We start from the raw sequence: 26,971 nt of genomic DNA, 5'->3' as shown, positions 1-26,971 counted from the left end.
AACGTCGTGAGAATTTTTATTGTTTTATATTTATATTATTTTATTATTTCCCTTCTACGTGACTTTACCGAAAGAACCAAGAATATGAATCCCTGCAGTAACGAAAGCTTTAAATCAAAATTTTAAAAGCCCAGACAAGACAGAGTTTTCCTTTCTGAGACCCGAAGTCTCATTGAGGCAACCCTCTCATCCACTGGGACAAACTCCAACTGAACAGCACCCAGCCAGGAGCTTGTGAGTATCCTCACACCCAACCGGAGCCTCTCACCGGGGGATTACTCTGGAATAGGAGACCACTCCCGTTCGAGAAATTTGGTTTCAATGCCAATGCTGAGTGTAGAGGTGAGACTGATTATACACTGGTCAACAAAAAAAAACATTTTTTTCTGGCCTGGACTTTTGCAGCTGTTTTAGACTAATTTCAGGGTGCTGATTCCAAATCTGATCTCAGATTTGCTCTATCACATCTCATTTTTATGCTATCGGCATACCCCATTTTCATTGATTTTGCCCGAAATTAACTCTGTCACTTATGATTGCAAGTTGTTGCGAGTCAGTGACTGCTTTAGTGTTAAAATGTGATGCTGTATTTTTAGGATAGTGTGTTTATAATATAATTTTATGTAGATATCCACATTTATTAAATATTTTTCTTCTGCAGTTTTTATTGAAAATGCAATATTTGATATCTCAAAAACCTGACGTGATAGACAAAAACTGATGCCAGATTTGGAATCGGCACCCCAAAATTACATTAAAACCGTTGGAATACCTTATGCCAGAAAAAGTGTGTTGACCAGTGCTATAGTCGGTACCTTTACACCTCCTCCACTGGCTTCTCCCCCCACCAACCCCAGTGAGTGACATTCCACGTCCTCATAGCTCGAGTGTCCATCGTCAAGGTCCAGTCCGTCTGAGACCTTGCCTCTCCCTGCCACACTGGCACCGCACCCGGCCCTCACCCTCCATCCTGGGCCCACAGGATGGTGCCACGGAGACATTTCGGGCTGGGCCCGACCGGGTTATGTGGGTCACCCGGCCACCGGGCACTTGCCGGAAAATAAGCACCCCAGGCCTGGCTCCAGGGGGGTGTCCCGGTATCTCTTGTCTGGGCGAGGTTCTCTAAAGATTTTTGATCATTTGTTTAACTATTCATGAGTGGGATTTTTTTTTTGGCCCGTTATTTGTTAGGAAACCTTCCCCCAGACCTGTTCGCCAAGAGAGACCCTACTGAGTACAATACTCCAGGCGACATAGCTCTGAGGGTCATTGTCACACACAAACCACACCACCACGATGCGGTTACGATCCTTCGGTGGGGGTGTGTGTGTCTATGTATATCCCCCATAAACATGAAACGCCAGTCCATCGGTTCCAACCACATTGCCAACGTTGCATGTTTACTGCGTAGTTTTAGCAACCTAGCTCAAGCCTCAAACTGTTGTCTAATTATAAAAAAAACTAAATGTAATAATGGATGATATCTTTCTGCGCACTCTGAATATTTATATCGCAGAACGAGCACCTGTCACGGCCCGCTTCTCCACACCGCTCGTATTTTTAATTCGGCAGGCGGGAACAGCAGCGGCCAGCACGCTTGAGGAATTGTAAACAATTTCAGATATCGGTCCATGGGTCTCGGGGGAACAAGGACCTTAATAGGTGCTCGCAACAACAACAACAACAAAAACATACTTGCCCCAACGGTCTGCATTGCTTCTGCAGGGGATTTTGTGTACGCTCACACAACGGTGCAATGTTATTTTAAGCACGGCCAAAAAACCTCATCACCCCCCCCCCCCCCGTGACCAAGCATGGCATGGGGGGAGGGGGGGGTGGGGGCCCCTCATCCAGCAGTGGAATGGCAAGGTACGTTGTCGAGAACCGAAGATAAAGTTGAAAGCACGAGGTCATGGTTGCATGTCCACAGCAGTCCTTTGGGGCAGTGCTGGATTAATCTAGTGTGGGGCTTGTAGCATACGTTTAAAGGGGCCCTACATTTTAAAAAACGTAAATATGAATGCCCACATTTTTTACTTGCGAAGTAAAGTAATTGTATTTTTTTTATTTGCTATACAGCCAGAGAATACGACAAATCGCTAACCATAAACACCCAGTCGTTCATAAAAGTTAAAGGCGGTATACTACTATAGCAATAGAGCAAGTGCAGAATCACTGAACTGGAATTGATAGCTTGAAAGCATTTAGTGCGGGGCCCTTGAAAGTGCGGGGCCCGTAGCTACATGTGTAGCTACTTTTGCTACGAGGATAATTATGGGGGCTCGTCTCATATTTGTCCAAGGACTCTTTTGGGCGGAATGCCTTTGCCCGTCTGGTTTGGCGTCGCTCAGACACCAACCACCACGGCCCGTCCCCAATAGAAACACTCCGTGCGCACAGAAGACGCTCGCTCAACAGTCCCTACTAGCTCGGCCGATGCATCTCCTTTTCAGAGCGGGGAGACACAGAGACACAGGAGGGGAGAGGGTGGAGAATTGCTTACAGCTTGGCGATGACATTGCTTGACCTGCAGTTGGGGCTGATTTCGATTTAAAGCTTTCATGCTTCTTGGTTCTTTCGGTAAAGTCACGTAGAAGGAAAATAATAAAACTAAAACATAATAAAATAATTGTCCGAAACGTCGTGAGAATGATTTTATAATGTTTTATTTTTATTATTTTCCTTCCACGTGACTTTACCGAAAGAACCAAGAAGATGGGGCCGATTTGTCAAGGGGAGAGGGGGGCGCTTCAAAAGGCTTCGACCGATGGAGGTTGTGTGTGTGTGGTGGGGGGGAGAGTGGTCGCAGCAAGCTGCCGTGCCTTGTATGGGAAGAAGCGGAGTGGCCGTCAACAGGAACTGCTGCGATATATATAGAGGCGAGGGTTCCACTCTGCGCGTTGACGCCAGCTCCACTCGCCCTGCCCCAGCATTGCAATCCCGTGACATCACGGCTGGGGTGTGGTTCCAGCCGCAACGATTTCATCTTTTGTGCGTTAGGTAGCAACGCAGATACTCTTTTGTTCTTTCGGTAAAGTCACGTTGGTATAAAATAAAATACATTAAATCACGACGTTTCGGGCGCAACACAAGCGTCCGTCATCAGGTGGGACTGCCCCGAAACGTCGTCATTTAATTTATTTTATTTTATACCTACGAGACTTTCCCTGCAGTCACGAAAACTTCAAATCTAGAACAACAAAGATATCCCCCCCCCTCGTGTAGCCTTCAACAGACGTTAGCGAGCGACTGTGAAAGCCGGCACGGCACACGAGGGGGCGGGCGGCCAGCACCACGCCCGACCGCCTTTGTCTCCCCCAGTGGCGACGTTTGCACACCGCACCAGGTACTCATTTGAGGCTGAGTCGACCTAGAGGAGACCCAAGACGGGTTCGGATAATCGTCACTGGTGTTGGTGGCCGTGAGCGGTAATCGAACTAGCGCAGCACACACACACGCGGTCACCGTCCATGATCGATCCACTTCTAGATAACGTAATCACAAACCGTCGCCAAAACACACGATTCTTAGTCTTTTCCATCTATTGCATGGAGTCGATGGCACGACTTTACTTTGCCCCCCCCCCATCTACTTACATGGCTCTTCCTCTAGTGCAGTGGCTCTTCACCCGTGGGTGCACGCACCCCCAGGGGGTATGAGATGTCTTTTTTGTGGGTGCGAGATGTCCTTTCTGGGGATGTGAGTTATGCCCAGTAAATTTTCCCGTCTCTTGGGTATTTCGCCGAGAATATTCTCCACTTCTATTCGAAAAATGTCCATCTTTTCAGCAATTTGCCTTTTGAATAAAATGTCCCTATCAATGTCCCATTCTTCCAACATTTGCAACTATTAAACCGCAAATTTCAGTGTAATCGGAATATTTTCAAATTAACTACATGTGTTGTTCAATAATTGTGCCTTTTATCCGCAATGTTAACAAAGCGGCAATTTTTGTGCGGGCGATCTGCAACTGCACTTTCTCCGTCTCATACAATATATCATCCATTATCACGGATTATTGTATTCGGTAATTCATTGAAAACACAAATGAAGCACTGGCACGCAAGTACAACGACTTTGTTTCATCAAACCCTACGCATTTATTAACATCGTAAAAAAAAATAATTACGATTAAAAAACCAAAACGGTGGCAGGCTTGCGGTCAAGATGAAGAATCAGAATCAGAAAGGGTTTTATTTGCCATGAAAGTTTGCACAAACAAGGAATTTACTATGGCAGGAAGGTGCATACATTCAACATGTAGGAATCTTAAAAACCTTAATAAGTGGTATACAGTCTAACGAAACTAAAATTACAAAGTCTAATTAATACTCATGGGGTAGAGTATGTAAATTTTGACATAAATATACAATATAAAATGTAAACTAACCGTAATATACAATCCTAAAATACAAAATGCAAATAGGGTAACATGTTGTAAGCCCTTGGCCTTGCTGAAGAGGTCAACAGCGGATGGGAAGAAACTGTTTTTAAATCCTTCATATTAAGTTCACGTCATTACTTGCTTGCTTGCGCGCTTACGACCGTGCAAATATTTCGGTCGTTTTTTAACCCACTTCTCGTGATCCAATCGAGCTGACATTTTGCACACAGATTCGTTGTGTGTGACAATTTATTTTAGTGAAATTTTTTTCCCAAAATTTTACACTTTTTAGGAATTTTTTTTTTATATTTAATTACCAATTGCTTAATGGTGGCAGGCAATCATCTGACCCATAGGTGGCAGCCATCTCAAGCCAGAGGACGAGAGGACTCTAGCCGCCACGCATATAAAGGATTTATAGTGAAAAACTTTGTTTTTACGGGTTAATTTTTTATGACGTGAGGTTTTGGTCCTGATGGACCGCAGCCTTCTGCCGGAGGGGAGCACTGCCCTGGTCACATCCGCCCTCTCTTTCGCCTCACCCTCGGTCCTCCCTCTTACCCCATCATGGCCTGCACCTGCAGCGTCTCCAAAGCCCTTCCAGCCACATCTCCTCTGAAGCCCCTTGAGGGTTCAAACGTGCGGACACGTTCAAGGCCCCCGGCACTACAATCCACCGGGCACTTGAGCGTGAGCCGATTTCATCGCTCCATCTCCGCAGCGGGATGTACCCCGTTGGGCGTGTTCTCTCACTTGTATGGTAGTACAGATGTTGAACTTCTTTCGCACCGTGCGTACTCTAATCGGAGGTGCGAGGGGAAGGGCAACAAACTAAACACAAGAAGTTCTCAAGAAAAGGCTGCCTGCTACTCCATCGTTTTCCTCGATGACCGGCCGGCCATTCATTTCTTCTCGTGACACAGCCTGCCCTGTTCCACCGTTCATGCTGGTACATATGATGTCTCCAACCTGCCTATGTTCTCTTAACGCTGCGGTGGCTATGAGATGTTACCTCCCTCGCCTGGTATGCAGGAGGTCGTGGGTACGATCGTGACTGTGGCGCGCACAGTATATTTGGAGTTTCTATGTTTCTCTCTCTCGCTCTCCGTGGCCATGTGGACTTTTCTCGTGGGCATCCGGTTTTGCCCTCAACATTTAGACACACGTTTAGATTTAGATTATTTGACTGCTATACATTGCCACAAAAGCCACTTAGTTGTGCTATCATTTGTGGCCAAGTCAAATCGGGAGGAGAGCTAATAGCCCAGTGGACTTTACCTGGTCAATAAAAATAATAAATAAACTCGTGTGTTCCTTTTTCTGTCTTTCTCGGCACATTTTATTATATAATGTTCAGCTTTTTTTCCATATTACTAGTTTATGTCCACATTTCTGATCTATGTGTCATAGCAAATAATGTACACACTAAATACAGTACACGTGGATTCTTGAAAGTTTCACATTTATTCATACAATACATAGAGCCGTATACAAATGTTTCAAAATCATACTGGACTGACATGAGGTTATAATGGTTGCGGGTAACGCTCGGGGCGGAACCGTCGATTAATGTCGATTCGTGAGCTCATGAGACATGCATCGCATCAATATAATTAATGTTATTTTTTGTACACATTTTAAATAATGGGTTCACACATCGTCCATGCAACCACTGGAGGTGCTACAATTCACTGCAACGCCGAAAAAAGAATTCGTTCTTGAATCGAATTACAGAATCACTTTAAGGTAGGAAGGGGAATTAATCCACAGCTATTCAAAATTTCATGCGTTGAGATCTTACATCATAAAGGCATGTTTATACTTTAAGCATGTGTACTATAAGTCGCATGGATGAGATAGGTGGAATATAAATCGGCCATGCAAGGAACACATTTTCCAAGATTTACCGCAATGCGACAAACTAAACGCAGCTCAGATTTCCGGCTAATGATGATGTATCGGTGTGCTAGAATATCACAGATAAGTTAATTTTTTTTCCCCATTTTCATTCTTTCATGATATCTCAGCCGTAATAGAAGCGCGGCAGATTTTAACGTCTCGGGCGAGCGAAAGATAAATTAGAATTTTAGCGCAACAGACAGCGAGGGGATTTGGGAGCACCTTTCTTAGACCCCCTCCCCCCACGCAACCACTGCTGACACTAAACAATGCAGAATTGACTTCGTTAGAGACTGCGGTGCGTCTGGTCTCGTGCTGCAAACGTCCTCACCGTGCGTCGGGGAATTGAGGGGGCTTGAGGGCACGAGTTGCAAAAACAACTCAGCCCCAGATCCGTCACCGCACGTGATCCTCGCGATTTGTCATCGGTGAAAAGTCCAGTACGGCCATCGTGAACCGCGCTTGGAGTTCACTTTTCAAATATAACTTAGGGGCCGTCCATAAATGACGTCACGCGATTTTGGACGATTTTTGACCCTCTCACCCCCCCCCCCTTGTCACACGGCGTCACAAAAAGTCAGATCCCCCCCTCAAATATGATGTCACAAAGCTCTGCCCACCCTCTCCCCCCCCCCCTCAAATTGCTTTAAACTATTGTCAATGTAGTGCGTATTGAATGTGCCGCTGCACTTTGATGTTGTAAAAACATTTATTAAAAAGTCTATTTAATTAAGTAGAACGTGTTATCTATATTTATTTAAAGTTGCGCATTTTGATGTGACGTCACATTTCTCAACCCCCCCCCCCTCTCTCGTTACACATCGTCACAAATGTCTGACCCCCCCCCCTAGGTGCGTGACGTCATTTATGGACGGCCCCTTAGGGCCGACTGCTTTGGCACTCATTTTGGAAGCACAGACCGAAAATACTTCACCGCCGTCATTGTTAGCACCGCCAAAGCCAGAAATATCAATGTAGTAAATGTATTTCAACTACAGGTCATTGTGAATGATGATGGTGGTGGTTAAATATTGTTTTGGCAACTTGTGTGCATGTGTGCGTATGATCAAGAACAGTGGCGGATATTTGAACCCCGGTTCTGGTCCTTCTCTAGGTCGACTCAGCCTTAGAGGAGTACCTGGAGCGGTGTGTTAACATCAGCATTGGGGAGACAAAGGCGGTGGGGCGTCATGCTGCCACAACTGCCTGTGTAGGGCTATACGGGGGGAGAGGGGTGGTCTTTGCGTATCTCCGTGTGAGCTTTGTACAATATATTGCAAACATGGTTTAATTTAGACACTTTTTTGAATGCAAATTGTTGCTGCTGCTACTTTTGCAACGGCATCTGCGTATGGTTGCGATCAATAGTGTTGCCAAAGTGTTAGGTTCTGCATGACGCTGCCAAACGCACATCGTTATTTTTTTTTATCAAATGTAATGTGCGTTAACACATTCCTGCGGAGGGAGCTGGCAGGAACGTTGGGTTGCTCGGTCAATGGCCAGGGTCAACGGCGGCGTGGTGTATTCCGCAAATATGGCCGACTGTGAGGGTGGACACAAGCCGGCGTGAGTAGGTTAAACGTTGAGTTTTATAAGGGCACCACGGGGTGACCAGCCCCTCCCCACCCAGCCCCACCCCTCCCACCCCCCACCCAGCACCACCCTCCCCACCCAGCCCCTCCCCACCCTCCCCACCCAGCCGCTACCCACCCAGCCCCTCCCCACCCTCCCCTCTCCACCCAGCCCCACCCCTCCCATTTTTGGATGCACGACGGACGGACGGACGGACACAATAATTCCCTGTGGGCTGGTGGAACCAGGTGGTTCCTACCAGTATAAATGCCGCAAATTGTACCCGTAACGAATGCTACATTTCTGAAAGGCTCATCCAGGGCACGTGGGTGGATCTGGCACGACCCTCCCTCAATCGGCTTCAATGGCCACGCCTACTCAGCCACTAGCCCCGCCCACAGTGCCTACCGTCCATAGGCCCCACCAACTCCAATATTACTAAACTATTTTTATTTTACCAGGATAAGGCCCACTGGGCTGTATAGCTCTTTTTCAGAAGCGAGCTGGCCACAAATGATAGCTCAACGAAGTGGATTATCACGTGGAAATTTATAGCAAGCAAATGTGGAGGGAAAAACCGGAGGACCCGGAGAAAAACCCACGTGACCACGGGGAGAGAGACACGCAAACTCCAAATATACAGCAGGCATCAGGGTTGGGATCGATCCCACATCCTCCTGCATACCAGGCGAGGCAGTTAACATCTCGCCACCATGGCGCCCAACTCTGCCCACCACTACTCGAGCAGCCCTCACCCTTTGCCCACATCATGGGTCAAGCATGAGGCCAGAAATGTTTAAACCGGGGGACAAAAATCCCAAATTTTGCAAATTGCTTCGGGACACCGGGATAGACTTTTTAAAACCGAGACTCACGATCATCATCAACCACGGTCAATCCACCGCTGGATAAAGGCCTCCACCCAAACCACCGCCACAGCCTCTCGCGAGCCTGCGGTGTAACGCTCCGCCTGGCACCTTGACACGACAACAGTGCCCCCGGGCAAACCCAGCACGAGTTGGCAGCTTCGCCCAACGACTCCTCCCTCCCTAGACCTTCTGCTTGCTCGCCTCCGCCGCTCCGACGCTGGTCACGGCGAAGAGGCGAAGCCCCGAGTAGAAGACCTCGTAGCGGTGCTTCCACATGATGTAGCATGTGAGCAGGCACACGATGGCGAGCAGGAGGTTGAGGGCGACCTGCAGGAGCAGGAACGCCTTGAGGCTGCCCGTCACGTCGGAGCAGTCGCTGACGCCCGCGTAGCGCACGACCCGCGCGATGGGGTCCCTGGGGTCGACGCGGCACTCGCACGTGCCGTTGCGAGCGTTGAGCTGGCAGCTGTAGCCCGTGAGCTGCGTGTAGTGGTGCCCGCAGAAGGACACCGCCAGCAGGCTCAGCGCCATGCCCAGCACGCACAGCAGGAAGTACGTGATCTGGCCACGGCGGTTGAGAGAGAGGTAGGGGAGGAAGGGAGGATGAAGTACGCACAAAACGGCGGAGCGATCCAAACAGCTGTCACGCGTCGCCCAGGATAAATTCCAGGTCCAGCAGCGGCAACGCACATGATTGTGCATAAGGAAGAGAGTTTTCAATCAATGGGCGTATTACCTGCTATGACATGGATCCGACTTTGACGAAACAAGTGGAACACATGTTAAAAGTGTACAAAGAAATGTGGAGAAGTGCATGATTGAAATTGCACCGAGAGAGAGGGAGAAACATATGGATTAGTGAACATATACATAGCCTAGAGAAATAGGGGCAGGTTAGTGAAATTTATCTTTTAATTGTAAATAAATAAATCTACATTCGATGTAAAACATACACGTACACACGTAAATATACACACACGGAACATTTAATATAAGTGCATTCATGCGTCCCATGTGACATAGTGTTGATTCAAATTAAGACAGACTTATCCTTTGTATGTGTGTATGTCTGTTCCACGTTCCGCATAAAGCATTGATTACATTTTTGATAGATGACGTTACATTGAATCAACGCTCTCTGTGTCACGTCCGACGTGTTCTGCCTCATGAAGACCGCTTGTGTTGCGATCGAAACGTCGTGGTTTTCTGCTTTTAATTTTTTTCCTATATTGACGTGACTTATCGAAAGAACCAAGAATACGTGTCACAAACTCATTCGTATATGAATATAGAATATTGGACTACGGTTCAGTGGCATAGCGTGGTTCGTTTGGGGGCCCTGGTGCTACAAATAACATTGGGGTGGGGGGCATGTCTAATGTAACCCTCCTAATCACAGCCTAACGCCCGGGGCCTCTCTGGCCCCGTGGGTCCTGGTGTAGTTACACCACCTGTGCACTCAACAGCGCGCGTACTTTTGTGCAGAACTGTAGCGAAGTGTCCTCCTCCGCCTTGTAGTTCACGCACAGCACGACCAGTCCAATGAGGGCGACGATGCAGACCTGCACAGATAGAGAGAGGATCAGGGGGCGGGGGGATTGAGCACAGCCCGTTCGGCAAGAACGCCACGTGCCCCATCTGGGATGTGCCGAGCGTCCATCGTTCATCCGTGGCAAACCCCGCCGTCTGGAGCACCATCGTCCCGCTAAACGTTAGCAGCGTTCGATCTCCGCCGAGTTCTAGGAGGCACTCGAAGGCGACGAGCCTCTTATCGCCTGGCTCTCAAGTAACACCGAGCTTGACTCCACACCTCGGGTCATTTGTCCGTGAATTGTTGTGCGTGTTATAAATTGCATCCTCTTTTGTTTCTTCGGTAAAGTCACGTAGGTAAAAAATTAAAATAAATTAAATCACGACGTTTCGGGCGCAACACAAGCGTCCTTCTTCAGGTGGGGACAACTTAGCGAAAGCACAACCGCTTACCTACGTAACTTTTCCGAAAAAAACAAAGAGTATGAATCCTTGCAGTCACGAAAGCTTCAAATCTAGAAATACATTGCATCGTTAATTATTAGTATCTCCAAATGTACAGTCAACATCCCCCTGACCTGGAATTTGGAATTTCCCAACTTAAACGCACATCACCTGCTCTGAAGTTATTATGGCATGGGCAATGTATACAGAGGCCAGGTGATGCAGATTTAAAAAAATGGGACATCCATATGACCTTAATGTTCTGGGATGGGGCATAGTGCGGCTAGAGCGCTGTTTGAGCAGTTTAATTGTAAAGCGCTTCAATTGTAATTAAGTTTAGCAGGCTAACAAATGGAGGGAACCCAATTTGAATGCAATTACAATGAATTACCGCGCGGTCTCGTTTTGGCTGCCAGATGTGGTATAAATGTCTCCTGCAAATTGGTCCACCGGACTCATTGACACGTGACCGCAACACACAGTTGTCTCTAATCACAGTTGAGTCTCGTCCAAACTGAGATGGGAAACTAGATTAAATGTAAATGCTTCCTCCCATTAATGCAACACCTGGTGATAAAATAGCCATCATTGAAGGTTCGGGGAAATGGTTCGTTCTTTGCCACTTTTCCCACCCCGTTCTCCTTAACGATGCTAAAAAAAATTCTGCTCCGTCCCAATGACTCATAATAAGAGTGAATTGTTCGATAAGCCATCAGTCACTCTCATTGGCGCACATAAAGAAATTGTAACCACATTAAAGCAATGGCATATGTTACTTTATGTAGAACTTCTTTCGCACCTGCATTTTCCATAAATATGCTAAATTCCTCTGATATGTAAATGTCTTTGTCAAGGCGCTCTCCTCATCTAACCCAGCTTAAATATACGCTGCCAAGCTTGGTGGTGTTTATTGGGACGCTGTCTTTCCGACAGCGCTGTTCTTCACCTGAGGACGACTGCTCGCGTTGTGGCCGAAACGTCGTGAGAATTTAATTTAATTATGTTTTATTTTTATTATTTTATTATTTCCCTTCTACGTGACTTTACCGAAAGAACCAAGAAGATTCTTTGGCACCGTGCGTAGCCAACCGTGCTCATCGGAGGTGCGGGTACTGACAGCAGGCAAAGTGTCTGGTCTGGGCACGTGTACGGCGAGTCTTGACGCGTGCTGCCGGCGTTTTAACCGAGTGCTTGGTGATCAGGAACGTCTCAAGTGAAGACATTATCAAACCTTGAATACATATTAGTTCATGTTGCAATGCAAACAGTATTTGATTACGTAAGGGGTTGTCTGCTAAATATATACTGAAAGGTAACGTTAATTTAATAAACTGCTCATCTGTAAAAGGCTCTGTGCATATATATATTTAAGGACCCATTGCCACACCATCACCTACTGCCCACCTATACTGGGCAATGGCCAATAGAATTTAAAATGACTCGAGGTGTCATCTTTAGATGGACAAATACATCATAATTGGATGTTTTTACCAACTTAAAGTTTTGGTACAAATGTAGCTTGCCATCTAAAGTTGGCACCAACAAGTATAATATTTATTCTGCGCCCATGTTCATATGGTGAGTCGAGATGAGTTTTGTGAATGAATAAATTGATGATGTAATTTAAAATGTGTATTTTAATGGATTTAATAATACGATTATGCAGCTGCACGCTATAAATCTTGTTTGTAATAAGACGGTTTTGGAGATGCTTTAAAATGAAGTCTGCGAATCAATAACGAGTTTAATTGTAAAACATTGATTAAAAATGAACATATTTATGCATGTGATGGGTACTATGTTGTGAAGAGAATTCACATTGTAATGCTCATAGTTTCATTGTTTAGTTTAACAGCTCCAGACTGCTATTGTGATTAATGCACAGAGGAGCGAGTGTTCAAACACAGCCCTAACTCATTTGAACCTAATAATAATTTGTTGCCAAGGCTTTTTAATAATACATCATCACCCCTTGTGAATATGAAGTTGCCTGCCAACACAAAAGGTTCAACACTCAACTGGATTACATTTTAAAAAAATATCCCTGGCCAATCCATTAGCAACACACACAAACACGTTTTAAACAACAACTTTAAACGTCATCATTCTCTATGATAACAAAAAAAATCAACCTGAATCCGCCTGATCTCATCTGGTCTCGGAGGGGTTGGATGGCTGACCGCCAGTGTGCACACCACGTGATGTGCTGTGCGTGGGGCAGAGGTCGCAAACGGGGTTTGATTCCTTACCCGTACCCGTACCCGGCCGCACCAGGGTCGCAAACGGCTACCCGTACCCGTACCCGGCCGGGTACGGGTAGCCGGGTATCGGGTAGGGTACGGGTATCGGGTACCCGTTTGCGACCTCTGGCGTGGGGGCTGCATGCTGGCGGTTCGATGGCGGCACAATAACGGATCCTTGAATCCACGTGTAGTGCGCTCAAGGTCGAACAACGGTTTCAGCCTGCAGGTGATTGCGTGCATTGAGTATTTGAATTTAATCCATCTGCACCGTTGGCTACGTACGGCGCGAAAGAAGTTCAGAGTACAATACGTCTGTGCGGAGTGCTGAGTGTTCGATATCCCTTCATATCCGCGTGCGTGTTCTCTCTGGATGCTGCGGTTTCCTCCCCCAACACATGAAGCCGACAACAACTCTCCGATGGCAATGGCCAAGCTTCACCAATGCGGCAGCACCCTTCTGAACAGGAGTCTTGAGCTTCCGTGAGGCATTTGGGGATAATTAAGGGACAACGTCACGTGTGGAATTATCTGAACTGTGGGTCTATTCCACGAAACCACAATCTTTTCGCAGCATTCTCGTGATTCTTTTACCAGTTAAACATTCTACCCCATCCCCTCCCCCAGAACGAATTTGTCGCGTAAATCTACGCTCAAATATCATACTCGTTATTGTTAAACTCCCAAGCAGCCGCGCTGCTCATGAGAACTGTGAGACGCAAACATCAGGCGTTTACACACTTCTCCAAATTAGCCCACGGGCAAAAGTATGTTCAGATAGCTGCGTGCCCGGCTCAGTCCATTATTAAACCACCAGGATTGATTGCACTGACGCCACGTGCTGCGAAGTGTCAGGGGTAATGGCCAGCCCTGCTCGTGGTCAAAATAGAAGCGGGTCGTGCCGTGAGTCTGCACGTAAAGAACGAGCGAGATCATGCACGCCGTGTCAAGAGAATGAAGTGCCGGTGAAGATGATCCCTCCCCTGGCTTCGATCTTCCGTGAAGCCTATAGGGGGGGGGGCAGAGCCCCTAAACCGCATCCCCGCACAGACCGTGGCACAAATGGGAAATAAAATAAATAGAAAACTCTCCAACTGAGCGATTTCGGTCACCCAGAATAAACCGTGAAACATTTCACGACTCAATGCCCGATTCATAAATACAAAGGAGGCATCATCACAGCGATGACACGACTCCGTTACTCGTGACGCAATGCTCTGCCTCAACCTCCTCGATGTGAACTTGGAGCTGTTGCTCGACACACGATTAGCACGGTTGGCGACGCACGGTGCAAAAGAAGTTCAACATACATACGTAGAATAACAGCAACAAATTTAAAGACACAGATCCCCCGTGTAGCCTTAACATAGTGGGGGCACGTGCTGTTAGTGAGCACCTATGAAGGCCGGCACGGTAAACGAGGGGGTGCTCCCACACCGAGACACACTTTGTCTCACACACACAGACACACACACACTTTGTCTCACACACACAGACACACACACACTTTGTCTCACACACACAGACACACACAAAGACAACGATCCCCGTATAGACATGCCGTACTGTATAGAAGGTTGCAGCAAGTAAAGTTAGATGGTCCCTATTGAGACCCGCACTGCGCACGAACACACACAAGCGTGAGAGAGTGAGCGAGTGAGCGGGTGAGAGAGTGGGTGTGTGAGAGAGTGAGTGGGTGAGAGAGTGAGTGGGTGAGTGAGTGAGTGGGTGAGAGAGTGAGTGGGTGAGAGAGTGAGAGAGTGAGTGTGTGAGAGAGTGAGTGGGTGAGAGAGTGAGTGGGTGAGAGAGTGAGTGGGTGAGTGAGTGCGTGAGAGAGTGAGTGCGTGAGTGGGTGAGAGCGTGGGTGAATGAGAGAGTGAGTGGGTTGAGAGAGTGAGTGGGTGAGAGAGTGAGTGGGTGAAAGAGTGGGTGAATGACAGAGTGAGTGGGTGAGAGAGTGAGTGAGTGAGTGGGTGAGAGAGTGAGTGGGTGAGAGAGTGAGCGGGTGAGAGAGTGAGTGGGTGAGAGAGTGGGTGGGCGAGAGAGTGAGTGGGTGAGAGAGTGAGTGGGTGAGAGAGTGAGCGGGTGAGAGAGTGGGTGGGTGAGTGAGTGAGAGAGTGAGAGAGTGAGTGTGTGAGAGAGTGAGTGGGTGAGAGAGTGAGTGGGTGAGAGAGTGAGTGGGTGAGTGAGTGCGTGAGAGAGTGAGTGCGTGAGTGGGTGAGAGCGTGGGTGAATGAGAGAGTGAGTGGGTTGAGAGAGTGAGTGGGTGAGAGAGTGAGTGGGTGAAAGAGTGGGTGAATGACAGAGTGAGTGGGTGAGAGAGTGAGTGAGTGAGTGGGTGAGAGAGTGAGTGGGTGAGAGAGTGAGCGGGTGAGAGAGTGAGTGGGTGAGAGAGTGGGTGGGCGAGAGAGTGAGTGGGTGAGAGAGTGAGTGGGTGAGAGAGTGAGCGGGTGAGAGAGTGAGTGGGTGAGAGAGTGAGTGGGTGAGTGAGTGAGTGGGTGAGAGAGTGAGTGGGTGAGAGAGTGAGAGAGTGAGTGTGTGAGAGAGTGAGTGGGTGAGAGAGTGAGTGGGTGAGAGAGTGAGTGGGTGAGTGAGTGCGTGAGAGAGTGAGTGCGTGAGTGGGTGAGAGCGTGGGTGAATGAGAGAGTGAGTGGGTTGAGAGAGTGAGTGGGTGAGAGAGTGAGTGGGTGAAAGAGTGGGTGAATGACAGAGTGAGTGGGTGAGAGAGTGAGTGAGTGAGTGGGTGAGAGAGTGAGTGGGTGAGAGAGTGAGCGGGTGAGAGAGTGAGTGGGTGAGAGAGTGGGTGGGCGAGAGAGTGAGTGGGTGAGAGAGTGAGTGGGTGAGAGAGTGAGCGGGTGAGAGAGTGGGTGGGTGAGTGAGTGAGAGAGTGAGAGAGTGAGTGTGTGAGAGAGTGAGTGGGTGAGAGAGTGAGTGGGTGAGAGAGTGAGTGGGTGAGTGAGTGCGTGAGAGAGTGAGTGCGTGAGTGGGTGAGAGCGTGGGTGAATGAGAGAGTGAGTGGGTTGAGAGAGTGAGTGGGTGAGAGAGTGAGTGGGTGAAAGAGTGGGTGAATGACAGAGTGAGTGGGTGAGAGAGTGAGTGAGTGAGTGGGTGAGAGAGTGAGTGGGTGAGAGAGTGAGCGGGTGAGAGAGTGAGTGGGTGAGAGAGTGGGTGGGCGAGAGAGTGAGTGGGTGAGAGAGTGAGTGGGTGAGAGAGTGAGCGGGTGAGAGAGTGGGTGGGTGAGTGAGTGAGAGAGTGAGAGAGTGAGTGTGTGAGAGAGTGAGTGGGTGAGAGAGTGAGTGGGTGAGAGAGTGAGTGGGTGAGTGAGTGCGTGAGAGAGTGAGTGCGTGAGTGGGTGAGAGCGTGGGTGAATGAGAGAGTGAGTGGGTTGAGAGAGTGAGTGGGTGAGAGAGTGAGTGGGTGAAAGAGTGGGTGAATGACAGAGTGAGTGGGTGAGAGAGTGAGTGAGTGAGTGGGTGAGAGAGTGAGTGGGTGAGAGAGTGAGCGGGTGAGAGAGTGAGTGGGTGAGAGAGTGGGTGGGCGAGAGAGTGAGTGGGTGAGAGAGTGAGTGGGTGAGAGAGTGAGCGGGTGAGAGAGTGAGTGGGTGAGAGAGTGAGTGGGTGAGTGAGTGAGTGGGTGAGAGAGTGAGTGGGTGAGAGAGTGAGAGAGTGAGTGTGTGAGAGAGTGAGTGGGTGAGAGAGTGAGTGGGTGAGAGAGTGAGTGGGTGAGTGAGTGCGTGAGAGAGTGAGTGCGTGAGTGGGTGAGAGCGTGGGTGAATGAGAGAGTGAGTGGGTTGAGAGAGTGAGTGGGTGAGAGAGTGAGTGGGTGAAAGAGTGGGTGAATGACAGAGTGAGTGGGTGAGAGAGTGAGTGAGTGAGTGGGTGAGAGAGTGAGTGGGTGAGAGAGTGAGCGGGTGAGAGAGTGAGTGGGTGAGAGAGTGGGTGGGCGAGAGAGTGAGTGGGTGAGAGAGTGAGTGGGTGAGAGAGTGAGCGGGTGAGAGAGTGGGTGGGTGAGTGAGTGAGAGAGTGAGAGAGTGAGTGTGTGAGAGAGTGAGTGGGTGAGAGAGTGAGTGGGTGAGAGAGTGAGTGGGTGAGTGAGTGCGTGAGAGAGTGAGTGCGTGAGTGGGTGAGAGCGTGGGTGAATGAGAGAGTGAGTGGGTTGAGAGAGTGAGTGGGTGAGAGAGTGAGTGGGTGAAAGAGTGGGTGAATGACAGAGTGAGTGGGTGAGAGAGTGAGTGAGTGAGTGGGTGAGAGAGTGAGTGGGTGAGAGAGTGAGCGGGTGAGAGAGTGAGTGGGTGAGAGAGTGGGTGGGCGAGAGAGTGAGTGGGTGAGAGAGTGAGTGGGTGAGAGAGTGAGCGGGTGAGAGAGTGAGTGGGTGAGAGAGTGGGTGGGCGAGAGAGTGAGTGGGTGAGAGAGTGAGTGGGTGAGAGAGTGAGTGGGTGAGAGAGTGAGTGAGTGCGTGAGTGGGTGAGAGCGTGGGTGAGAGAGTGAGTGGGTGAGTAAGAGAGTGAGTGTGTGAAAGAGTGATTGGGTGAGAGAGGGAGTGCATGAGACAGTGAGTGAGAGAGTGAGTGAGAGTGTGTGAGAGAGTGAAGAAGTGAGTGAGTGAGTGAGAGAATGAGTGAGTAAGAGAGTGAGTGTGTGAGAGAGTGTGTGAGATAGTGAGTGAGTGGGTGAGAAAGTGAGTGAGTGTGTGAGAGAGTGAATGAGTGAGAGAGTGAGTGAAAGAGTGAGTGTATTAGAGAGGGAGTGTGAGGGTGAGTGAGTGAAAGAGTGAGTGAGTAAGTGAAAGAGTGAGTGAGTGAGTTAATGAGAGAGTGAGTGAGTGAGAGAGTGAGTGAGTGTGTGTGTGAGAGAGAGTGAGTGAGTAAGAGTGTGTGTGTGTGTGAGAGAGAGTGAGTGAGTAAGAGAGTGAGTGTGTGAGAGAGTAAAGTGGGTGAGAGAGTTCGTGAGTGGTCGAGTGTATTAGAGAGTGAGTGAGTGTGTGAGTGAAAGAGTGAGTGTATTAGAAAGTGAGTGTCTGAGTGAGTGTATTAGAGAGTGAGTGTCTGAGTGAGTGTATTAGAGAGTGAGTGAGTGAGTGTGAGAGAGTGAGTGTGTGAGAGAGTGAGTGTGTGAGAGAGTGAGTGGGTGAGAGAGTGCGTGAGTGGGTGAGTGAGTGTATTAGAGAGTGAGTGTCTGAGTGAGTGTATTAGAGAGTGAGTGAGTGAGTGTGAGAGAGTGAGTGTGTGAGAGAGTGAGTGGGTGAGAGAGTGCGTGAGAGGGTGAGTGAGTGTATTAGAGAGTGCGTGAGTGTGTGAGTGAGTGTATTAGAGAGTGAGTGAGTGAGAGAGTGGGTGTATTAGAGAGTGAGTGAGTTTGTGTGTGTGAGAGAGTGAGTGTGTGAGAGAGTGCGTGTATTAGAGAGTGCGTGAGTGTGTGAGTGAGTGTGTGAGATAGTGAGTGAGTGTATTAGAGAGTGAGTGAGTGCGTGTGTGAGAGAGTGAGTGTGTGAGATAGTGAGTGAGTGTATTAGAGAGTGAGTGAGTGCGTGAGTGAGTGTGTGAGTGAGTGTATTAGAGAGTGAGTGTGTGAGTGAGTGAGTGTGAGTGTGAGAGAGTGAGTGTGTGAGATAGTGAGTGAGTGTATTAGAGAGTGAGTGCGTGAGTGAGTGTGTGTGTGAATGAGTGTATTAGAGAGTGAGTGAGTGCGTGTGCGAGTGCGTGTATTAGAGAGTGAGTGAGTGCGTGAGTGTATTAGAGAGTGAGTGAGTGCGTGAGTGAGTGCGTGAGTGAGTGCGTGAGTGAGTGTGTGAGTGAGTGTATTAGAGAGTGAGTGAGTGCGTGAGTGTATTAGAGAGTGAGTGAGTGCGTGTGCGAGTGCGTGAGTGAGTGAGTGCGTGAGTGTATTAGAGAGTGAGTGAGTGCGTGAGTGAGTGCGTGAGTGAGTGCGTGAGTGAGTGTGTGAGTGAGTGTATTAGAGAGTGAGTGAGTGCGTGAGTGTATTAGAGAGTGAGTGAGTGCGTGTGCGAGTGCGTGAGTGAGTGAGTGCGTGAGTGTATTAGAGAGTGAGTGAGTGCGTGAGTGAGTGCGTGAGTGAGTGCGTGAGTGAGTGTGTGAGTGAGTGTATTAGAGAGTGAGTGAGTGCGTGTGCGAGTGCGTGTGTGAGAGAGTGAGTGTGTGAGATAGTGAGTGAGTGTATTAGAGAGTGAGTGAGTGCGTGTGCGAGTGCGTGTATTAGAGAGTGAGTGAGTGCGTGAGTGTATTAGAGAGTGAGTGAGTGCGTGAGTGAGTGCGTGAGTGAGTGCGTGAGTGAGTGTGTGAGTGAGTGTATTAGAGAGTGAGTGAGTGCGTGAGTGTATTAGAGAGTGAGTGAGTGCGTGTGCGAGTGCGTGAGTGAGTGAGTGCGTGAGTGTATTAGAGAGTGAGTGAGTGCGTGAGTGAGTGCGTGAGTGAGTGCGTGAGTGAGTGTGTGAGTGTATTAGAGAGTGAGTGAGTGCGTGTGCGAGTGCGTGTGTGAGAGAGTGAGTGTGTGAGATAGTGAGTGAGTGTATTAGAGAGTGAGTGAGTGCGTGTGCGAGTGCGTGTGTGAGAGAGTGAGTGTGTGAGATAGTGAGTGAGTGTATTAGAGAGTGAGTGAGTGCGTGTGCGAGTGCGTGTGTGAGAGAGTGAGTGTGTGAGATAGTGAGTGAGTGTATTAGAGAGTGAGTGAGTGCGTGTGCGAGTGCGTGTGTGAGAGAGTGAGTGTGTGAGATAGTGAGTGAGTGTATTAGAGAGTGAGTGAGTGCGTGTGCGAGTGCGTGTGTGAGAGAGTGAGTGTGTGAGATAGTGAGTGAGTGTATTAGAGAGTGAGTGAGTGCGTGTGCGAGTGCGTGTGTGAGAGAGTGAGTGTGTGAGATAGTGAGTGAGTGTATTAGAGAGTGAGTGAGTGCGTGTGCGAGTGCGTGTGTGAGAGAGTGAGTGTGTGAGATAGTGAGTGAGTGTATTAGAGAGTGAGTGAGTGCGTGTGCGAGTGCGTGTGTGAGAGAGTGAGTGTGTGAGATAGTGAGTGAGTGTATTAGAGAGTGCGTGAGTGCGTGTGCGAGTGCGTGTGTGAGAGAGTGAGTGTGTGAGATAGTGAGTGAGTGTATTAGAGAGTGCGTGAGTGCGTGTGCGAGTGCGTGTGTGAGAGAGTGAGTGTGTGAGATAGTGAGTGAGTGTATTAGAGAGTGAGTGAGTGCGTGTGCGAGTGCGTGTGTGAGAGAGTGAGTGTGTGAGATAGTGAGTGAGTGTATTAGAGAGTGAGTGAGTGCGTGTGTGAGTGAGCTGCGGTATTACGGGGATGCCGGCCCAGTGCGGGGTATCCCTGGTCGCCAGAGGAGCCACACCGAGCATCACGAAGGCCACCACCGCGATGGACACTCCGAACAGCAACTGCAGGATCGCGGCGAACAGCGGGAAGCGGCAGCCGCAGCACTTGTACAGCTTCTCCTCTTCCTCCTGCTGCTCCTGCACCTGTACACGTGCCCCGGAGCTCTGTGCACCGATGGGTGAAGTATGACCTTGTTGCTGGGGGGGTCCCTTGTTGTGGTCAAGGCCCCCGCCCGGAGCCGAGGGGGTGCTGGGCTGAGTCCCCCCGACTCCTCGCTCCTTGCCCTTGGAATTGGACATCTTTGTCCGTGACAATCTCCTGCAACTCCGCTGGAGATGCGCTTCAACCTTGCTAGGCTTTGTTGTTGTTGTTGTGGTTGGTGGTGGTTGTTGTTGATGATGTTGCTACGCGCTTGCTTGCTACTCCGCTCTGACTTTCACGCGTGGACACAAACCAACTCGCCACGGCTAAAAATTCCAAAACTTTAATTCCAACTTTTTTGGGGGGGGGGAGGTGGTGGGGGCTGGAGGGAGGGAGAGAGGGAGGGAATGCCCGCGCAGTGGAACACAGCAGCTTAGCAGACGCGGAGGCTGGCTGCTGGATCGGTCGAAAGCCTCGGTGCTTCACCTGCCTGTGAGAGAGAGAGAGGCAGAGTGGAGGAGGAGGCAGGGCAGAAGATGCGACGGGATCGCCGCTGCAGAGCGGATAGGCGGAGGATGGCGACAAATTTCGCGGCTGGATTGTTGACAACCCCCAATCGCGTCGGCGTGGAGAGAGGCACCATGGGAGGGAGACGGCCACGAGTGAGAGGAGAGATGATGGAATGGGGAGGGAGAGGAGGACAAGGATGGGGAGGGGGGAGTTGCCTTACCACGGAATGTTTTCGCGTTACGTGTTTCCCATATGCGGCGAGTGAGCCAGCCCAGAGCCTCTGGTGCAAAGACATTGGATAGGACAGGGGTTGCTGGAGGCGTCAAAGTCTGCACTCGTCTGCAATGGGTGTGGGGTTTAATTATTTGGTTCTTTTCGGTTAAGTCACGTCTAAAAATAAAATAATAAATTAAAATTTTATTTTATTTTTAGACGTGACTTAACCGAAAAGATAAAATAATAAATTAAAATTGTATTTTATTTTTAGACGTGACTTAACCGAAAAGAACCAAATAATAATTCCTGCAGTCACGAAAGCTCCTAAATTAAGTGTGGGTTTAATTTAAACCCCATGACGCTGCCGTGGTGCAATGGATGCGCTAACACACTGAGGTTGCAATCTCGTGGTTGCTTGTTCGATCTGCCGGCTCGGCATCTTAAACAGTGGGCAAGTTTCCTAAGCCTCTGTCCAGCCAGCAGTGTTGTGCGTTTCCTTGCAGTCGCTGCTACGTGTCACGACGTGTCACTTGCCTCGCCTCCGTAGAACTGTTGTTTCTCTCTCTAAAGCAGTGGCTCTTCGCAAATTGTGTCAGAGGTGGGGTCACTGTCGCCGATAGGACATCATCATCGGTGTGAGGGCCCCCACGCATTCTAAACCATCGGCGTTTGGCGTTTGACGGCACGTTCTGTTTACGTGATGAACCTTACTAATTGGCTGGGTCGAGTGGTGGCGGGTTTAACGACACATTTATATGATAATTGTTTTTTTACCCTTTAATCTGGCAACAAAACTAACACCTTTTTTACGTGGAGCCATGTTTGCATAGACCACAATACCTGCAGTCATAATGTTGCCAGATTAAAGGGTAAACAAACAATTATCATATTTTTTACTGGCAAATGAGGTACCAATGGACACATTTATAGTTACGCGATCTCACCCAAACCAAATCCAAAATCTAACTCTTATGGACAATATTGTTCGCAAAAGCCTACTGCGTCATTGGTACCTCATTTGCCAGTAAAAATATGATAATTGTTTTTTTACCCTTTTATCTGGCAACAAAACTGACACCTTTTTTACGAAGAGTCATGTTTGCATAGACCACAATACCTGCAGTCATAATGCAAACAAAAAACAAAACTCTGATAATGTATGCACTGTCCTTGAAGTTGATTGGTCCACACCCGAAACAGCTTTCCTTAGAGCCTTGGCGTCATCTGGTCCAACTCATGTGAGACTAGGCTCTAAAGAAAGCTGTCTCGGGTGTGGACCAATCAACTTCAAGGACAGTGCACATTATCAGAGTTATGTTTTTTGTTTGCATTATGACTGCAGGTATTGTGGTCTATGCAAACATGACTCCTCGTAAAAAAGGTGTAAGTTTTGTTACCAGATAAAAGGGTAAAAAAACAATTATCAGCCTACTGCGTGTTAAAATGATGGGATGTGTTGTCTCGTGGGGGCCGCACTCAAGGCCACCCAGGGGCCACCAGGGCCCCGTGGGGCCTTGCAATGAAGAACGCCGCTCCAGAGCGGTCGTGATCCAATGCACTCGCAATGAGACGTAAGCTGCGTAAAATCCACGTTGAATTTTGTTTTACATGGGCCGAGCGTTTACGTCGGCACGGTGGACGTCCTTCATCCAGCAGTGGATAGGTCGTGGCGAATTCATGATCATTGAGTGGTATCGAGACGACAAAAGGGCATTGTGAAACTTGAGATCTCAATCTTGATTTGAAGCTTTCATGACTGCAAGTATTCATATTCTTAGGTTTTTTTCGGTAAAGTCACGTAGGTAAAAAAAATCTAAATTAATAAAAGTAAAATAAAAAATAAAATAAAAATCACGACGTTTCGGAGGCAACACAAGCTTCCGTCTTCAGGTGGAACCGTCACAGCACACTTGATCATTGAGTGGTATCGGGACGACAAAAGGGCATTGTGAAACTTGAGATCTCAATCTTGATTTGAAGCTTTCGTGACTGCAGGAATCCATACCGTTTGGTTCTTTCGGTAAAGTCACGTAGGTATAAAATAAAATAAATCACGACGTTTCGATCGCAACACAAGCGGTCGTCCTCAGGCGAAAAAAATATAATCCAGCAGTGGAACTGCTGAACCAGCGAGAGAGCTGTTACAATAAGGTTATATATGTGGCGATGGGCAAGCAAGCGGGGTCTGAGATCTCAACTTGCATGCAATTCACACCACACTTTTTGTTTCTGAGCAGTTAATCATTTAGCCACACTTTTGAGCAACAGCGCTCCCTTTCCTGCGGGTACAATACCATCGATTCCAACGCATGCAGCAGACCCCGGAGAGAGACCGTTCATAGTTTAAAATGCAGCCTCAAGACAAAGTGTCAGATATATCATCGTGCTTTTATGAATTCAGTTGCGAGCCCGTTGAGATGCTCATTTTTGTTTGGGAAAGGCGGAGCGCAAAGTCATGGGACTCCTCAAGAAATAGTATTGCTGTCAAATTTATTCGTTACTTTCCCAGGCGTAGGTAACTTTGTTTTTATTTTCTTTAATCGGGGATAAGCGCGTGTATGTATTGAGGTTGATTACCGCTCAGCCGCGGCAATTCTAATGGAGAGTTAATTCCAGAGACGTCGTTCGTGAATAACTGCAGGGCGTGTGGCCGAGTGGCGCTCAGAGATTGAAGCAAAGAGTCCTGTAACGTTGAGAGCCTGAGTTCGAGTTCGAGCCCACTGCTGGTTACGTTCTCGGCCTGGCCTCCAATGAATGCACAAAGAATAAGCAATATTTAAAACAAACTTTTTTTTAACACGCTTTAATGAAATGTACCGTACGAGTAATGGAAGAACTCCATGACTCCAGGAAGTGGCCCCGAAGCTTGCCATAACGTAAGAGGCCGTGGTCAATTACAGCCAACGTCAGTTGAGCGTGGACAATTAGACCCAAGCCGAAACATAACATATCAAAATAATGTTTTAAAATATATATTTTTTTTAATGATAGAATATAGTATTGTCATCAGTATGACATAAGTATACCAAGTTTGCAGTCGATACCACATTGGGAAGTGGGTTAAAATTGAGTTACAAGATTTGAGGATACGACAACAGACAGAGTGAGTTAATAGAAAGCGTGTAATAAAAAAAAGCGTGTAAAAAAACCAATCACCTACGACCTGGTTCTGAAATTCATTCGTCTTGATTTCCAGCTCTCGAAATGACATCATTTTGGCTGCCATGCGGCGAAAAGCATGAAGAGGTCGCGGGGACGGTACCACCCTGTTGTGGATAAGAAATGTGACTTGAAGGGATCTTGGGTGGGGGGGTCGCTCTGTGGATTTTTGCTTCCACGGATATCACGAAACTACTTGTGTGTGTGTGGATATATTCATGAGGGTTATTGGACCATACTTCACCACACTGGTCTATACAGGTTGGTGTGAATACGGGAAGTATTGGAACAATTACATTTACTGCACTGCCCTCTACTGCCCACAACACCTGTTTTTTTTGTGCGTGGTTGTCACCCACCGATCTATCTTTATTTTCCGTGCTAATATCGCCCTCAATAAAGTAGGCATCAGTGCACGTTACAATCCATGCAAGCACTATCCAGGCTCAACATCATGATGAGCTTCTGAGGGTCTGACAAGATCGGGTATGATTCTGGGCGAATGTCAACGAGTCTGTCTCGTGTAAAAGAGTAGGCCAAGATGCAATCTTAGAGGTCCCTCGAGTGGTCGCCCTCCTGCCAACAGCTGCACATTTACCTTCGCCTAACGTCAATCAGATTCTTCATTTAGACTGCAGGTGGAATCCGATGAGCAATGAAGCTCTTTTGCACACGTGTCCAGTCGGGGCACGGGGAAAGACCGTTACGATACGAAAACACGATGAGTCCAAAGTGGAGAAACGGTAAGCAAAATCACTATAGATCTTTCGATTTAAAGCTTTCGTGACTGCAGGGATTCATCTTCTTGGTTCTTTCGGTAAAGTCACGTAGAATGGAAATAATAAAATAATAAAAATAAAACATTATAAAATAATTCAAAAATAGTCGCTCCAAGCCTGGAGTGTGTCATTCACTCAGTCTCCTCGACAGACCTGCTCTTGCGTTGTGACCGAAACGTCGTGAGAATTATTTTATTGGTTTATTTTTATTATTTTATTATTTCCATTCTACGTGACTTTACCGAAAGAACCAAGAAGACACTATAGATCTTATAGATCTGTTTATTTTACCAGGTAAAGCCCACGGAGCTATTGAATTCTTTTTTCAGAAGCGACCTGGCCACAAATGATAGCTCAGCAAAGTGGCTTATGTGGAAATGTTATAGCCTCGAAATACTATAAATAATAAAAGCCATTCAGCTCGGCGGCGGCGGTGGCTATGCACGTGGCATGTAAATCAACACTGTGGAGTTACCGAGGACTGGGGGATCACTGCACAAATGTTGTGAAACTCCCTCCCCGTATGGCGTCGAGGTGCACATACCCTGGCTCGCCAGAAGACGGCAGTCCAGCAAAAAAATGTTCACTCCACCCGTTCCGTCTTGAGTGGAGTTTTGAGTGTTTCTCCCTGGCAACCTTGGGTTCACCCTCGGGCGCTCCGGGTTTCCCACCCGCGTGTGAACACTCGTTAATTGATCCTTATGGCGGTACCCCGGGGTACCAAATAATACAAAATATGCCGAGGCAATTAAATATTTTATTTCTGGGACACTTTTTTTCCCAGGGGTGTACTTCACTCCGCGACTGGGGTACCAATCAATCCGAAATCAGTGCCACTCCGCGATGTCGAAACGCAGCGGGGACGATTGCGCCGAAACCCTGAACGCACCGTAGTGGTGCATCGTGTACAGCTCGTCGAGATGAGTCGATTGCCGCATCGCCCACCATCAAGAGACTAAAAATGACTGCATCACGGACATTGTGCGAGAGCCCGGGTGCTATGGTATACCCCGGGGTACCGCCATAAGGTTCAATGGGCCGATAACACCTTCACGCAGAGAGGAACTGCACAAAGTTTGGGCAAATATTGGTGTCGGCTCCAGCGCCGGATGACGCTTGTGTGGGGCCTATAGCATATGTGACAAAGGGGCCCTAAATAAAACATAAATATTAAAACACACATTTTTTACTTGCATGGTAAATTGTACTTTTTTCATTTGCTATACAGCCAGATAATACGACAAATCGCTAACCTTAAACATCCAGTCGTTCATAAAAGTAGAAGGCGGTATAGTACTATAGTAATAGAGCAAGTGCAGAATCACTGCAACAGCCCTTTCTTGTTCAGCAGTTCGACTGCTCTATCTCTCTAGCTGATGACGATTGCTTGTGTTGCGATCGAAACATCGTGATTTATTATTTATTTGTATACCTACGTGACTTTACCGAAAGAATCAAAGAGTACGGAATTGATGGCTTGAAAGCATTTCGCGCGGGGCCCAGCAGCACATGGCTACTTGTGCTCCTGGGCTCATTGGGCCGCTGGGTCTGGCTCACTGCGTGGCGACCTTTTCCCCGCCTCATCCCACTGGGATTTTTGCGCACAGCGTTGTTGTACGGTGCTTTTTCTGGAATATTTAGCTGTTTAATCCTGGATTTTCTGTTTGCACATAGTCACTTTCAGATGTTTTCTTGTTCATGTTTTTGTCTTTTGTTTGTTGCGGTTGCAGCCGATTCAAGAGCCGAATGGCTCACAGGGCTATACCTAATAAATTAAACTGAAAACTCTCCGTGGTTTCCTCCCAGCTGCTCGTGCCTCGGTGTCCGTCCTCTCGCTACGGGCGCGGCGCCGACGACATCATTCCAAAGCACCGAGAGGGGGGGGGGGTCAAGAGAGCAGCAG

The 26,971-nt window shown here is 48.1% G+C and overlaps 1 protein-coding gene across 1 annotated transcript; it reads right to left on the bottom strand.

Moving 5' to 3' along the window:
- Window positions 1-8,051: 8,051 nt before the first annotated feature.
- On the bottom strand, window positions 8,052-21,292 carry SSPN (sarcospan). The gene is made up of 3 exons (XM_078610595.1): window positions 20,230-21,292; window positions 10,200-10,286; window positions 8,052-9,285 (listed from the first exon to the last, which is right to left on the bottom strand). The coding sequence occupies exons 1-3, from the start codon at window positions 20,560-20,562 to the stop codon at window positions 8,905-8,907; spliced, it is 801 nt and encodes a 266-aa protein (XP_078466721.1). The 5' UTR covers window positions 20,563-21,292; the 3' UTR covers window positions 8,052-8,904.
- Between the last annotated feature and the right edge of the window lie 5,679 nt (window positions 21,293-26,971).

The sequence above is a fragment of the Lampetra planeri genome, chromosome 34 (genome assembly GCF_965212315.1).
Source record: "Lampetra planeri chromosome 34, kcLamPlan1.2.h2, whole genome shotgun sequence".
Taxonomy (NCBI): domain Eukaryota; kingdom Metazoa; phylum Chordata; class Hyperoartia; order Petromyzontiformes; family Petromyzontidae; genus Lampetra; species Lampetra planeri.
The sequence above is the reverse complement of the archived record's forward strand: the minus strand, read 5'-3'. Positions and strand labels throughout refer to the sequence as shown.